General features: G+C 37.4%; 1 protein-coding gene across 1 annotated transcript; it reads right to left on the reverse strand.

Annotated features, from left to right (window-relative positions):
• Positions 1 to 8101: 8101 nt before the first annotated feature.
• On the reverse strand, positions 8102 to 11274 carry LOC142550150 (uncharacterized). Its single transcript, XM_075659386.1, has 8 exons — positions 11224 to 11274; positions 10957 to 11142; positions 10450 to 10855; positions 9910 to 10079; positions 9639 to 9822; positions 9044 to 9145; positions 8557 to 8916; positions 8102 to 8418 (listed from the first exon to the last, which is right to left on the reverse strand). Exons 1-8 carry the CDS (start codon positions 11272 to 11274, stop codon positions 8102 to 8104), a joined length of 1776 nt encoding a protein of 591 aa, XP_075515501.1.
• Positions 11275 to 16901: the final 5627 nt, after the last annotated feature.

Here is a 16901-nt window from a genome sequence, read left to right on the forward strand (position 1 = left end):
CTAGCCCAATGGTCTTGATCTTGAGAAAGTTTGCAAAGACCTCCGAAATAAACGAGTGAGTGGCCCCTAAATCTATCAAGGCCTTGGCAGCGGAACCAGATATAAAAATTCTCCCTGAAAGAGCGGAGCTCTAAGTTGAATCCAGTAGCTACAAGAACTAAACTTATAGACATGCAATGGTCAAAGTTCTTCTAACTTAAATCTCCAAAATACTACTGAGTAGAGCATGCAATCCTATCACAGTTCTAAGTTCAATCTTAATCCTTATTCCCAAAACACGGAAATTCAAATAATAACTTAAAGTTTAAAGGTACCTGTCAACAACATAGTCTCCGGGTTGGTTTCCGCGGCATGGAGAGCAAAAACTCTGCCTTGGGTAGGCAGATTCCTCTGAGGGCACTGCAGCAACATGTGGTCTGGACTGCCACACTTAAAACACTTTCCTGAGCCAGACATACATGCTCCAGGATGGCGGCGTGAGCACTTGGGACAGACTGGGTGCTCATAAGTCCTCGGGGCTGGGCGTCCCCGCTGCTGCTGCTGCTGCTGGCCTCTGTTTCTAGGCGGTCCATGAAAAGGCCTCTTGTTCTGCTGCTGATGCTGATGAGGAGGAGGGCGGTGTAGTACCTGGACTTGGAGCTTGCCCTGGCGATCCCTCTCGATATCCCGCAGATCCTGCTCTGCGGCTAGGGCTTTGGAGACAGCAATCTCATAAGTAGCAGGGTCAGACACCCTAACATCCCGGAGCAAGATCGGCCGTAGACCCACCAGAAAATGCATCAACTTGGCTTTGGCATCATTCGCGATCAGGGGCACAAAATGACAGCCCCTCTCGAACTTACGGATGAATTCCGTAACCGTCATGTCTCCCTGTCTCAGGCTCATGAACTCAGTGGTCAACCTGGTGCGCACTTCCTCGGCAAAATATTTGGAGTCGAAAACCTCCGTGAAGCGTGTCCATGACAGTGTAGCCAAGGTCAGGGCTACGGACGCTCATTCCCACCATAAGCGGGCGTCTCCAGGGAACAGATAAGTGGCACATCGAATTCGGTCTGCGTCTTCCAGCTCCATAAACTCGAAGATGACCTCGAGGGATTTGATCCATCCCTCGGTAATCATGGGGTCAGACATCCCAGAGAACTCCTTCGGACGCATCTTCATGAATCGCTCGTAAACAGCCTCGGGCCCTGTGGGCCTAGTCATGTCAGGTGGGGGCGGTGGTGGAGGTGGAGGAGGAGGAGGTGTCTGCCTCTCTTGTCTCTGATCGTCATCGTCCCCGTGACGGTGCTCGCCACTACCTCTCGGGCGTCCTACTTGACGTCTAGGGGGCATACTATTCCAACATAACCCATATGTAACTAACATGCATAATTCCATAATTTATTTTTTTATGAACACTGAAATAATGAAAATCTGGTCGAAATTATTTCATGGAAGCATGCTGACAAAATAATTCATGCTTTAAATAAAATGCTGAAATGTAAAACTTATAGACCGAAGGCGTGGCTTCGTGAGCTTCTCGTGGTCAGTAGTAGTGTAACCCTATACAGAACCACCGCTCTGATACCAATTGTAATGACCCTAAAACTCCTTGCTTGAAAATTTGCGGAAAAATAAAAATTTTCTTTTTAAAAATAAATGGAGTGCCTCATTCATAAAATCAACTGATAACTTAAGTTCAATGTTTAAAATATAGCAGCGGAAGAAAATAAAGTTTGCGAAAAATAACAATTTAAAAATATTCAAAAGCTGATAAAATGTCTGAGTATAAAAAAGTGGCAAGTGCTGAAACTAAGGTCCTCGGGTGCCACTACTGCCGACCCAAGCTGGCTCACTGGTCCCCGCCCTCGGCCCTGGCCTCATCAGTACCTACAACAATCAAGTCTAGTGAGCCTAAAGACTCAGCATGCAAATATCGTAGGTAACGAGTAAATACTGAAGTAAAATGTGCATGGGATAAAATATCATGTCATGAGGCATACTGAAAAGAACTTGTACTGAGCAATTATAATACGTGCATAACTGAACTGAAATCATAGTAAAAATGTTTGCTCCTTAGAGCCCTGTACTGAAATAACTGGTAAAAATTTTCTGTTGAGATTATGGTCTACGCCTGTGGCCCCTGCACTGAACTGAACTGATCGGTAACTAGCTACCGGAGAGTATCAAACTGAACTGAGCTGACCGGTCACTGGCGACCGGGTGGTACCAAACTGAACTGATCGGTCACTGGCGACCGTATAAAATAATGCTCCCATAATAGTGAATTGACCACAAGTCATATCGCATAAATCTCAAAAATAAGTATTTTCTATTTTCATGCACGTAATATAATTAAATGGCATAATGAAAATATCCTGTATATTTTACCAATTGGATTGTATCGCTCCCAGGCTCGCTGCAACCTAAATATGCCATGAAAAATATGCAATAGCTTATACTTGACCAAACTATGCAATTAAGTTTGAAAATGCGACAATTACGTCTAACGACTTCGTATTTAATCATGACTCTGAACCAACCCGAACCGACACTGAACCGACGTATAGTCATGATTAAAATACGCTTAAAATTATGAACTAATGCTCCTAAAATGATGAGGGTCGAAATATAGGTGAAATGGAGGCCAAAACAAGAAACGCTCTTTCGAGAGTCAATTTGGCACATCGCACCGTAAATTCTCGTACAACCTCAAAAATGATCCAAATCACAAACGGTCAAAAACACGACCTTCCTAACTTGATGAGGCACTGTTCAGTCCAATGCCACAGTCTAAAAGCCAACCAAGAACTCAAACGAGCCTCCGAACCAACACAGCAACTTGCTGTAAATTTCCAGCAGCTATACCATCGCGTATCTTGTGTTGTTTTCGAGACTACCGGCCATTGGTGCGTGAACCACCAACCAGAGACTCTTACCAAAATCCCAAGGAATGATTTGAACCATGGCTAAGGGCCCTAGGCCAGCCACAATCCTCACCATTCCAGCAACCAACCAAAAGCTCTTACCGAGGGCCCTCATGCGTGCGTGTGTGGTGTTGTGCTTCGCTTGCTGTCTCGACTTGTTCCAGTGGCCATTGATTGACCATGGCACGATCTAGACATCTAGAGGCATGGTATTAACCATGGCTAAGGGCCATAGGCCAACCAAGATCCACACCAAACCAACCAACTCGAAGTACATGTGCTGTCAAAACCAAAGGGGCCGAGAGGGGAGGGGGATGTTCGTGATGTTTTATGTAAAAAAACCGATGAGCCATGGACCAAGCCACCAAAAGGACGACTTAGTCACGTCTTAGACATGCTAGGGGTGTGATCTAACCATGGCTATAGACCCTTGGGGTAGCCAAGATCAGATTCAATCCCTTGACAGAAAAATCTGAAATTTCGAAGCACAAAATGGCAGTGGAGGAATGCTGCTGTCATTTTCGGTTCCATCATGCATGGGGCTGATTTGAATGGACCAACATGGTCCTAATGCACCCTATTACGTGTCTAGATGTCGCCTTGGGAGCCTGGAGTCGAACCATCCACCTGAAACCACTAAACAAGAGGAAACGTGAAGCTTGCCAAGGAAAGTCAAAAAAATCTGCACCATGGTTTCGAAAATATTTGGACATGCATCTCGATTTTTTTTTTCTTGATAAAACATGATCACATACTGAAAAATAATTGTTAATATGACTTGATTGAGGTTTGAAAGAATCTAGACATGCCTTGGTTATCGTTTGAAATAAAAACGAAAAGAAAAGACGATGCGGCGCGGAGGAGTGGAACGCTTCTCTTGTTTCCTTGCTCTCGATTCTTTCCTCTTTTTTTTTTTTTTTTTTTGGCTATGAAACTCACGTTTTTCACTCTGAAAAGGGCTCTGATTTTCGAAATAATGGAGGGGGGAGTGATGGTTAGGATAGTGAGGGGGAGATCCAATAATAAAAGGATGCAAAGGTATGACCAAGTCTCCCTCAAATTCGAAATTTGAATTGTGGTTTGATATCAAATGGGTTGATGGATGCATCTAGAAGGTGATGGCCGATTTTTAGCTTGCTAATGTAGTCTAGGATAAGCTCTAATAATTAATTAATTAAAGTTGATTACCAAAAGAAAAGGTTAGCATGCTAAAAGATGACAAAGAATTGGTCAAATGATGAGTTGGCAAATGAATTATTTGATCAACAAAAATGGGTGGCCGAAATTTAACAATTAAAAGGGAAGGAAAAAATGTTATCTAGCTAGTAAATTTATAATCCTTAAAAGTCTCACTAATCCCTAATTAATTTAGTGAATTAACCCTTAATTATTGGAACTTAAATGAACTTATTTCTTAATCACCTCAAGTAATTAAATTATATCCCCAAAACATCCTTTTTAACTTAAATGAACTTACTTGATAGCTAAATTAACTTCTGGAAATATTTCTCGAATCTTAAATTCTATCTCAAAACTCCAACTCCAGTCCGGCCTCACTGAAATGCTAAAAATCAAACTACTGCATGAAATAATAAAATAATTAACTTCAAAGAAATGCCTTTAAAAATCATGCAATGAAGTCAATTAAATTTTAAAAATCTAGAATTATGCATGGCTTATACGTAGACTGATTTACGGGTTCTACATTTTACATATGAATAATAATTTATATATATATGAATGTGATTATATCTGATATCCACGATTGATTATATTATTAATACCGAATAAAATTATTTGATAATTTTGAAAAACATTAAATCTATCAAAAAATATATAAACTATTTAAATTAAGAACTTAATAACATAGCTCTAAGTCTCTCTCTTCAAAAGATATTATCTTCCTCCTACTTTAAGAAGAGCCAGTAAGTCCTTAAAGACTTTTGAAAAACAAGGTTTAATACTCTTTGTATAAGTGGTATCTGTGACACCTTTACCCATTTAAAAAAAATAAATTCTACAATGCGGAAGTTTTAAAAATAGACTTAGAAGAAAGTATGTGCTTTAAAAATTTTGACAGAGTTTCCCCGTAAAAAGAAACTCACCACCTGCCTCATGCAATAAAACCAATACATCATAAAAATTCCCACAACTAATACATAAAAATATAAAAAATCAAAAGTATTGTATTTAATTACCAAAATAACTTAGTTAAGTTTAAACTCCCCAAATTATCAAATGTGTTACAACAAAAGATATTAATAAACTTTAACTATTACAAAACAAAATACTTTCTTAACCATCAATGGACAAAATAATCATTTCATCCTTTCTCTAAGCTTGGCACATTTCCTTCTTCCGTCTCGACACCCCACCATATCAATCTCAGTTACCTGCATCTGCATCTCATGAACATAATTGAAATGAGTTATAAAAACTCAGCAAGTAGACATTGTAATAACAAATACATATACCATAGTGTAAAGAAGGATTTCGTAGCATTTCTTAACTGTAATATGCCATCGGTCAATAAAATGCGTATATAACAATTATAAGATGACATTCCATAAAACATCATTTTCTTTTCCTTTGCATGGCATTGATAGGTCATCCGTCGATGTTATACATGTATGTCTCAGTCAAAATCAGTCACAGTACATTTCATTATGTTGATCAACTTCCGTCTATGGGTTTAGAATTACCATAGGTAACACCACTATACCATATAACTATCAAGCCATAAAAACATCAATTGAAACATTTTTATCAAACACGTGGTGTGCGTGCTAAACCATAGTTCCTTTTTTGCCATTGGCATCAATTCCATCTCTTTTCAATATATCAATACATACAATATACATAATCAATGAGTTAAAGGAGCTAAAATAATTTAAAACATCATTTATCATATACATAATTGATAAGACGCATTCAAATGGAAAAATCTATTTACAACCCAATACACAAGTGGTTGCTAAGCTCTTGAGGGATTCCTACAACACAATAATAATAATAATTTCATCAATCATTATATTACCAACCTCAGCATTCAAACCAAACAACCCAATATTTTCCTTTAAATCACTATCCCATGGAATAAGCTTTCTTACCTTGCTCCTAAAGTCTTGAGGAGTAGAACTTCTAATCTCCAATCAAAGATTAATGTCTTGCTAAAAGTTGGATTGAATAAGAAAATGGAAGAACCCTAACTTAATTGATACAACATTTATTAAAAGCCTTCCCAAACCTCAAAACACGCCTTTTCACTCCGAAGGTGCACTCAGGCGCTTACCGCCCTAACGTGGACCTCTCGGCCAAACACAAAAAATCCAGAGCAATGCGCGCTAGGGCGGTCAAATCTTACCGCTCGGGCGCGCTCTGCGCACAGCTATAACAAAGATCACTTCCGAAGTTCCTCGTCCTTTAATAACTTGAAAAAGTTGTAAATATGAAAGTTGTAGGCCTATGTCTTGGCTTTCATCTCCAATTTGCCTCATGGCATTTGAAGGTTTGAGTAAAACATTATGCTCATTCTGCCAGCATGTGTCAATGCAAGAACGACGATACGCACGACACATTTCGGACTACTTTTGGCTCGTCTTCCCTAATGATTTGAACAAAACTCAAAACATGAAAGTTATAGCTTTATATTGTATCTTTCTAATGGAAGTGACCTTACATAATTTGGATCAAAATATAATACATTATGCTAAAAACAACAACTACTACCACAATTCATACAGTTTCAGCACTTCCATTATCTATTTGGCTCAAGATCAACTTTCTATTCTATCCATCCATCTCTGTTTCATTTTATAACATTCATTACCGTTCATAAACCATCACCATAAAATACTGTAATTCATAATAAAAGAAATGAACGATCAGCTATTACAATTCTCCTCCCCTTATAAAAATTTTGTCCCCAAAATTTACCTCACGACGTAAACAAGTCAGGATAACATTGCTTCATCTCTTCCTCGTGTTCCCATGTTGCTTCTTCGATGACATGATTACTCCATAACACCTTCACAATCCCAATTTCTTTGTTTTTAAGCACTTTAACCTTTCGATCCAGTATTTGTACCGGCCGTTCATGATAACTCAAATTTGGCTTTAAGTCTAGTGGTTCATGACGAAGTACATGAGTTTGATTTGATACATATTTACGAAGCATTGAGACATGAAATACATTATGCACCCTATCCAAATCCAGAGGCAAACCCACTCGATAAGATCGCTCGCCAATTCTGTAGAGAATCTCGAAAGGTCCCATAAAATGAGGACTCAACTTCCCTTTCTTTCCAAATCTCATAACTACCTTGAGAGGATAAATCTTAACAAACACGTGATCACCTATCTCGAATGCCAAAGGCCTTCTTCGAACATCTGCATAGCTTTTCTGTGGAGACTCAGCAGTTTTCATTCTTTCTCGAATCAATGCTACAACATCAACCATTTGTTGAACCAACTCTGGTCCTAACATATTTCTTTCACCTACTTCATCCCAAACCAAAGGTGATCTACACTTTCTCCCATAAAAAGCTTCATAGAGTTCCATGCCAATCGAGGACTGATAGCTGTTATTATATGTGAATTCCACAAGAGGTAGCTTCAAATCCCAACTTCTAGGAAAATCAATAATCCAGGCCCTTAACATGTCCTCAAGAATTTAAATAACTCGTTCAGATTGTATGTAACTCTGAGGATGATAAGTTGTGCCGAAGGCCAACTTTGTACACAAAGCTCTATGCAAACTCTTCCAGAATTCAGATGTAAATCAAAGATCACGATCATAAATAATTGACACTAGTATCCCATGAAGTCTAACAATCTCTATAACATAAGCCTCAGCATATTGATTCATCGAATAAGTTGTCCTGAGAGGAAGAAAATGAGATGACTTGGTTAAACGATAAACAACGACCCAAATTGAATTATTACCTTTTTGCGTCCTAGGAGTCTGACAACAAAGTCCATTGTGATGTTTTCTCATTTCCACTGAGGTATCGACAATGACTGCAACAATCCTGCTGGTCTTTGGTGCTCAATCTTAACCTGCTGACATGTTAGGCATTCATAAATATACAACGCAATATCTTTCTTAATACCTGGCCACCAGAAGAGTCGACGAAGATCTTGATGCATCTTGGTATTACCTGGATGTATCGAATATGGTGCGGTATACGCCTCAATCAAACATCTCGTCGAATATTATCGCCGATAGGAACACAAATTTGACCTCTGAATGTCATCAACCCATCACTGTTTAAACCAAACTCAGAATTTCCTTTTAGCTCAGCCTTAGAATTCATTTCCAGCAATTTCTTATCATTCTGTTGTCCATCTTTAATCCGATCATTCAAAGTAGGTCGAATCACCAAAGTTGAAAGTCGAGCTATCGTACCTTTCTCGACCAAAGCGATCTCATTCCTTTGCAAGTCCAAAAATAAAGGTTTTTGAATCACAGAACTCAACACAACTCCTGATTTCCGACTCAATGCATCTGCAACTACATTCGCCTTCCCAGGGTGGTAACTAATAGTGCCATCATAATCCTTAACAAGTTCCAACCATCTCCTCTGACTCAAATTCAATTCCTTCTGAGTAAACATATATTTAAGGATTTTATGATCTGAGAAAATCTCACACTTCAATCCATACAAATAATGTCGCCAGATCTTCAAAGTGAAAACCAAAGCTACCAACTCAAGATCGTAAGTCTGATAATTCTTTTCATAATTCTTCAGCTGACGGGAAGCATAAGCAATTATCTTACCACGCTGCATCAATACAGCACCAAGTTCTTTCTTAGAAGCATTAGTATACACCACAAAGTCTTCAACTCCCTCAGGAAGTGACAACACTGGAGCTGATGTCAATTTATCCTTCAACTCCTGAAAACTTTGTTGACACTCATTTGTCCATTCAAATTTAACTGTCTTTCTTATCAATGTGGTTAATGGCAGGGCTATCTTTGAGAAATCGGCTATAAAACGACGATAGTAACCTGCCAAACCAAGAAAACTTCTTACATCAGAAACGGTTGTAGGAATAAGCCATTTCTTCACTACTTCTATCTTTGTTGGATCCACGGTAATTCCATCTTTAGAAATAATATGGACTAGGAAAGTCACCTGGTCCAACCAGAACTCGCACTTCTTTAACTTTGCACACAACTGCTTGTCTCTCTATCACTGCAACACAGTTCTCAAATGTTCTCGATGAAGTTCTCGAGTCTTCGAATAAACCAAAATATCATCAATAAATACAATGACAAAACTGTACAAATAAGGCTTGAAGACTCGATTCATAACATCCATAAAAACTGACGGCGCATTCGTTAACCCGAAAGACATTACCAGAAATTCATAAAGACCATACCTAGTTCGAAAAGCAGTCTTAGGAATTTCATCTTCGTTCACGTTCAACTGACGGTATTCCGAACGCAGATCAATCTTAGAAAATACCGTTGCCCCTTGCAATTGATCAAAAAAATCATAATTCGTGGCAAAGGGTACCTGTTCTTAATTGTAACTTTGATCTATCTCTCCGTAGTCAATATATAAACGTAGTGACCCATATTTTTTTTTCACAAACAAATCTGGTACCCCCCATGGTGAAGAACTCTGTCTAATAAATCCCTTATCTAACAGCTCTTGCAATTGGTTCTTTAATTCTTTCATTTCAGTCGATGCCATTCAATAAGGGGATTTCGAAATAGGAGAGTACCAGGTACAACATCAATGAAAAACTCGACTTCTCTATCGGGTGGCAACCCCGGCACATCATCGGCAAAGACATCTGAATATTCTCGAACAATTTCAATATCATTCACATCCATATTATATTCTTCACTCACATCCATTACTGACGCCAGAAATCCCTTACACTCCTTAATCAACATCTTATTCACCTTCGATCAAGAAATAAAGGAAGTGTCAAGCAAAGTACCTGAAAGCTTGAAGAACCTGTTGTCACCTTCTTCTGTCGGAAATCGCACCATCTTTTCAACAAAACCTATTACTACACGATACAATGATAGCCAATCCATATCCAAAATCACATCAAACTCTATTATAGGAATCACAATTAGATCAACAAATAATGTTTCCTCGTTCACTTGGACAGGACAAGCCTCCTTAATCACACTTGTTTGACAAATGACATCACCTGAAGGAAGCACAATATTAAACTGGAGAGGTTCAAATATAGGTGCAATACCCAGCGATCTCATGAAAATTTCAGACATAAAGGAATGCGTAACTCCAGTATCAATTAAAGTAAGAGCTACTTTGCCTAAAATTAGAATATTACCTGATATAATCGACGCATCCGGATTAAAATCCTCCTAGGTCAAAGAGAAAATGCGTCCTTGGACTCGTCCTCGACCTGAAGATTGGGTGCAATTGATGGCAATATGACCTGCACCTCCACATCAATAACATTTTGTTGGTCCCTAGAAAGCATTCAGCCTTGTGTGGCTTGCTGCATTTGGGACATAAAGTCCTATTCGTCTCAGACTGAACCACATGAGCTTTACCTCGATGTTCTTCATTTCCTTTTTCTTTGTATCCCCCTTTCCAACTTTGACTCGAAGCTTGGCTCTTTTGATTGAAGTTCTGTATTCTCAATCGTCTCTTGCTTTCAATCTCTTTCTCATCATGCTCCGCCATAAAGGCTTTCTCCGCTTTCTCCTTGTACGTTGCAACTTTGGACATTCTGACATCTCTTCTGATCTCGGCTCTCAAGCCTCTGATATAGTGTCCACCTCGGTCTTTGTCATTCGAGGCAATGAAAGGAACAAACAAAAAACCTTCTTCAAGCTTCAAAATATAATCATTCACATTCAAGTTTTCCTGCTTTAATTCCAAGAACTCCTTCAATTTCTGAGTCTTGACATCCTTGGAGAAATATTTGTCATAAAATAGCTCCTTGAACTCATTCCACTGAAGGGTTTGAACGGTGACAGTTACCTTCGTGGCCTCCCACCAAATGCGTGCAGTCTTGGTCGTGCAGTATTGGTCAGAAGAAACACTGCACAACTAACTCGATCATTATCCTCAAAGTGCAGATAGTCAAAGATTGCTTCAATAGCTTTAATCCATTCCATAGCTGCAATAGGATCCGAACTTCCCACGAACTCGATTGGATTCATTCTTTTAAATCTATCATACGCTCCCTCTGAACTGGGCTCCTGTCTCACAAGGCCTCTATGTCTCCCTTGTACTGGGTTCTGCAATCTCAATAACTGTTAGATCTATTCTCCATGAACTTTGGCTTGCTCCTTGAGCATATTACTAAACTCATCAACAACTCGTGATGAGGAACTATCTTCTCCCTCTACAGCTTTCCTCTTAGGTGGCATCTCCTATATTGCATCTTAGTTTAAAATCATTTTAAACCATCTACATACATTAAATATACTTATCATCATATCGGTACATCAATAAGATGCAGAAATATATATACCGAAGTGTCGCCAATAGAAGGAGTCATGTGCCAAATCATTGGTCCGAAAAACGTTTGCTCTGATACCACTAAATGTGACACCTTTACCCATTTTAAAATAAATAAATAAACTCTATAATGCGGAAGCTTTAAAAATAGACTTGGAGGAAAGTATGTTCTTTAAAAAATTTGGCAGAGTTTTCCCGTAAAAATGAGCTCACCACCTACCTCGAGCAATAAAACCAATACATAATAAAAATTCCCACAACTAATAAATAAAAATATACAAAATCAAAATTATTGCATTTGATTACCAAAATAACTTAGTAAAGTTTAAACTCCCCAAAATATCAAATGTGCTACAACAAAAGATATTAATAAACTTTGACTATTACAAAACAAAATACTTTCTTAACCATCCATGGAAAAAATAATCATTTCATCATTCCTCCAAGCTTGGCACATTTCCTTCTTCCGTCTCGACACCCCACCGTATCAATCTCAGTTACCTGCATCTGCATCTCATGAACATAATTGAAATGAGTTATAAAAACTCAGCAAGTAGACATTGTAATAACAAATAAATATACCATAGTGTAAAGAAGGATTTCGTAGCATTTCTTAACTGTAATATGCCATCGGTCAATAAAATGCGTATATAACAATTATAAGATGGCATTCCATAAAACATATTGATAGGTCATCCGTCGATGGTATACATGTATGTCTCAGTCAAAATCAGTCACAGTACATGTCATTATGTTGATCAACTTTCGTTTATGGGTTTAGAATTACCAAAGGTAACACCACTATACCATATAACTATCAAGTCATAAAAACATTCATTGAAACATTTTATCAAACACGTGGTGTGCGTGCTAAAACCTTAGCTCCTTTACTTTGCCCTTGGCATCAATTCCATCTCTTTTCAATATATCAATACATACAATATAAATAATCAATGAGTTAAAGGAGCTAAAATCATTTAAAACATCATTTATCATATACATAGTTCGTAAGATGCATTCAAATGGAAAAGTATACTTACAACCCAATACACAAGTGGTTGCTAAGATCTTGAGAGATTCCTACAACACAATAATAATAATAATATCATCAATCATTATATTAACAACCTCAACATTCAAACCAAACAACCCAATATTTTCCTTTCAATCAATATCCCATAAAATAAGCTTTCTTATCTTCCTCCTAAAGTCTTGAGGAGTAGAATTTCTAATGTCCAATCAAAGATTAATGTCTTGCTAAAAGTTGGATTGAAAAAGAAAATTGAAGAATCCTAACTTACCGTTGTAAAGAGAAGAAGAAATGAGGAAAAATTGATACAACATCTATTAAAAGCCTTGACCTCAAAACATGCTTTTCACTCTGCAGGTGCGCTCGGGTGCTTACCGCCCTAACGTGGACCTCTCGGCCAAACACAAAAAATCCAGAGCAAGGCGTGCTCGGCCGGTCAAATCTTACAGCTCAGGCATTCTCTGCACACAGCTACAACAAAGATTGCTTCCAAAATGCCTTGTCCCTTCATAATTTGAAAAAGTGGTAAACACGAAAGTTGTAGGCCTATTTCTTGGCTTGCATCTCCAATTCGCCTCATGGCATTTGAAGGTTTGAGTGAAATGTTATGCTCATTCTGCCAACATGTGTCAATGCATGAACGATGATACACACGACACATTTCGGACCGCTTCTGGCTCGTCTTTCTTAATGATTTGAACAAAACTCAAAACATGAAAGTAATAGCTTATATCGTATCTTTCTAATGGAAGTGACCTTACATAATTTGGATCAAAATATAATACATTATGCTAAAAACTACAACTACTGCCACAGTTTCATACCGTTTAAGCACTTCTATGACCTATTTGGCTCAAGATCAACTTTTTAAGAAACCCATCCATTCTCTGTTTCATTTTATAATGTTCATTACTATTCATATCATAACGTAAAGCCATAAACCATCACCATAAAATATCGTAATTCATAATAAAATAAATGAACGATCAAATATTACATTATCGTTCTTATCAAGCTTTAATCTCCCGCTGAATTATGTAAGTTTTACATGTGAATAATAATTTTTATATATATGAATGTGATTATATATGACATCCACCGCTTGATTATGTAATTAATATTGAATCACATTATTTGAAAATATTAAAAAGAAAAATTAAATTTATCAAAAAATATATCAACTATTTAAATTTAGAACTTAATAACCCAAATCTAAGTCTTCTCTTCAAAAGAGATTATCTTACTCTTACTTTAAAAAGAGCCAATAAGTTCTTAAAAGCCTTTGAAAAACAAATTTCAATGCTCTTTGTATAAGTGATATGAGAGCCATTTATTGAAGAGATTATTCAAACACAAAGAGGTCATATTTTCTTGTTCTAAAAAGAAGAAAGTGTAGGAGAAATTCTTCAGTCATGTAATATAGGCCTGTAAAGCCTAAGAGGTAAGGTTGAAATAAATCCTTGATAGTAAGTATCTACTTAAATCCTTGATAGATAACATAATACGATCATTTACTAAGAAAAAATCTTCTTGTTGTAGAAATATAAAAATAAAAAATTATTTATCTTAGAAAATTTTGAGAAAAATATTTATGATTGAAAATTACTGGTATCTTCTAATATAAAAATATATCGGTCTGATAGTTTTAATTTAGATCTTATTATATTATAAAAACTATTGAAAAAGCGATTTCTCAAAATGGAGAATATGATTCATTAAGTTTATTATTATCAAAACTTGTTAATATTCACAAGAAATATTATAAATTTATGCATTTAGGAATGTTTCAAGTAGGCTTAAAGTCTCTTACAAGATTATGATTAAATAATTCAGCCCTAATTATGGTTAGAGATCTAAGATATAATAAATTTGAAGATTTCGTATTAGGAATTTTAGAGTCCTTCTTAGATTAAGGACCTATACATTTTAGTTGTTTTCAAGATTTCCTATTTATCTTTCTCATCCAAATATTACGAAAACTTTCACTTTAAAGATAAAAACTTAATAGTTTGAAATGATGATTTTCCTATTTATCTTTCTCATCCAAATATTATGAAAGCTCTCACTTTAAATATAAAAACTGAATAGTTTGAAATGATATCTGGAACAGAAAATGTTGTTTTTTATATAGAATTTGTCATAAAGTTATGAATTCAACTATTTCTAATTTTATGATTAATCCTGTAAGGTCAAGGAAATTAAATTTACGTAACCTGAATGCATGGAATCTAGGGTCTTATTTAAATTATGTTTTTATTTATTTTATGCATTTAATACATAATTATTGCATGGTTAGGATTTATTTCATGATATTGTAAAAGTTCATGCATTAGGGTTTTTAAGCTGCATTTCGCGCTCGAACGAGGAACGAAGATCGGGGAATTATCAGAAAAATACTTTTATTGAATGATTATTTTTAATTAATTTATATAAGGTGTTTTAAGTGTATTTTTCAAGAAATGACTTTGTTGGATATTTTTACCCGCCAGAGCATATTTTTAATCGGTACGCAAATTTTAACAATTCGGAGGAATTTTTTAGGGCTCGGGCATTATTTTAAAAAACGTAGCAAACCGAAATATTTTTCGGGGTTGTTTTTGGGATTGATGGGTTTTTTTTATGCTAAACATGCTCAATACCATTTTAAAGTTTTATAGGGCCCATTAGTCCATAATTAAGCATTTTTCAAAACCCACTAACCCACCCTAAACCTAACCCTAACCTAGCAGCCGCCCTCACCTCCACTTCAGCAGCCTCCCCTTCAGCATTTTATAAGAAAAACAACAGCAAAATCTCGGCCATAGATGCGTGCTCTCGAGAGGATCATTTCCCGCTCCTCTGGCGCTTCCCCGACGCGTTTTTCTTCAAGCTTTCGTTCTTAAATCATCAAGGCACGCCATGTATCTTTATTTTTCGCATTATCCACGCTATATACCTGCCTCAAGTGTGTCATGGTCGAGATTTTATAGTCCTTGCATGTACAACGCTTATGGCTTCTTTTTTTTAATTCACGCATGCACCTTCTTGTCACCTCACCTTTTTTAGGATTTGCTGCAAGGTGGCTGCTGTATTACGCCTTGTTAAGGGCTGGACAGGTTGAGATCTAAGGGGTGTAGGTGCTAGATTTGGGTGTGGAATGTGTCATGGTAGGGGCCGATCTTAGTTCTTGGATATGGAGTCGGTATGGCAAGATTGGGTTTCAATAAGGGGACCGGCTATAGGGGAGTTAAACCAAGCCACGGTGCAGACCCTAGGGTGTATGAGACATGGTCCAGAATGGCTCAACCTCGGCTGGTTGCGATCTATGGGCTGACCGAGGTGCTAGAGTCGAGTAGGGTTGTGTTTGTTGTGTTTCTCGGGTGATGCATGTATTGCTGAAAGTCTGGGCAGTATCTGTGGGTTGCATGGTCTAGGAAGGAGTCCCTAGGCTCGGTCTTGGTCTCAAGGTGCACTGATTCGAGGTCAGACCACCTTAGAGTATGCTACAGTCGAAGGTTAGTAGCTCGGCGTGCTAGGGTTTGTAAGTGTCAACGCGCTAGAATTTTCCAGCAGCTACCAGGCGCGATTAGGAAGTCCTGAGGGGTCTGAAAATAGTGGTTTAGGGGCGGGGGGGGGGGGGTGCAAGTTTGAGTCATATTACGGTCCAAATTTTAAAACGAACAAGTTAAGTTTTGAAACGGGCTCGAGTTTACGTCTAAGATACACTTTTGAATAAGTTTGGGATGTTTTAAGGAGTTTGGTAAGCTTCAGTCGAAATTTAGAGGTCTAGGGCTAAAACGATCATTTTGAGTTTCCAGGGGCATAATGGTCATTTTGCAGCCGGGGTGAGATTTTAGTTCAGGCAGCGTCCCGAGCACAAATTTATCATGATTTTAAATGTTTATGCATCATCATAATCATGATTTTTATGAAATTATGAAAATACATTGCATGCTTGATTTTAACAAAAATTTATGCATGTTGATGATTTTGATAAGTGTTGAAAATAATGAGGTTTTGAAGGATGAGAATTAGTTGTGACTATCGATGTATATATAAATGCTGATGATGAGGCCTAGGAACTGTGGATGGGTAATACTGTCACTGATATCCGACAACCGCCGAATACCACTATTTTATGTATATGGATCCATCGTATAATTATTAATGATGATACGAAAGTCACAACTAATGAACTGAATTCATTAAAGGAAATGATGTATAAGTTTATGAAGATACGATGAGCTGTTTTGACGTGTAGTGACTTCATATGACACGTTTATATTTACGCTTTTTAAGTTCATGAAAGGTATGTTGAGTACAATATATTTTCACTGATGTGTGCTATGTATATGTACTTGTTATTTACGGTAGATGTGTGTTGAGTCTTTAGACTCACTAGGCATGTGTGATGCAGGTGAGCATGTTTACGAGGGGACTGGAGGTGCTGAATTCTGAGTAGGCAGGACTGGATGTGCGTGCATGTCCCGAGGACCACATTTCTTCCGCACATTATGATTTTTGAGA

Source organism: Primulina tabacum, chromosome 6 (genome assembly GCF_025594145.1).
Source record: "Primulina tabacum isolate GXHZ01 chromosome 6, ASM2559414v2, whole genome shotgun sequence".
Classification (NCBI taxonomy): Eukaryota; Viridiplantae; Streptophyta; class Magnoliopsida; order Lamiales; family Gesneriaceae; genus Primulina; species Primulina tabacum.

Bases quoted from the DNA above. Each gene is read 5' to 3' on its own strand.
- LOC142550150 (XM_075659386.1), bottom strand. From the start codon at position 11,274: ATGCCACCTAAGAGGAAAGCTGTAGAGGGAGAAGATAGTTCCTCATCA. The intron at 10,080-10,449 runs GTAAAGCTCATG...TGCTTCCTTCAG, and splicing joins AGGAAATGAAGAACATCGAG to GTGATGTCATTTGTCAAACA. The intron at 9,823-9,909 runs GTGCGATTTCCG...TCTTGATCGAAG, and splicing joins TAGGTTTTGTTGAAAAGATG to GTGAATAAGATGTTGATTAA.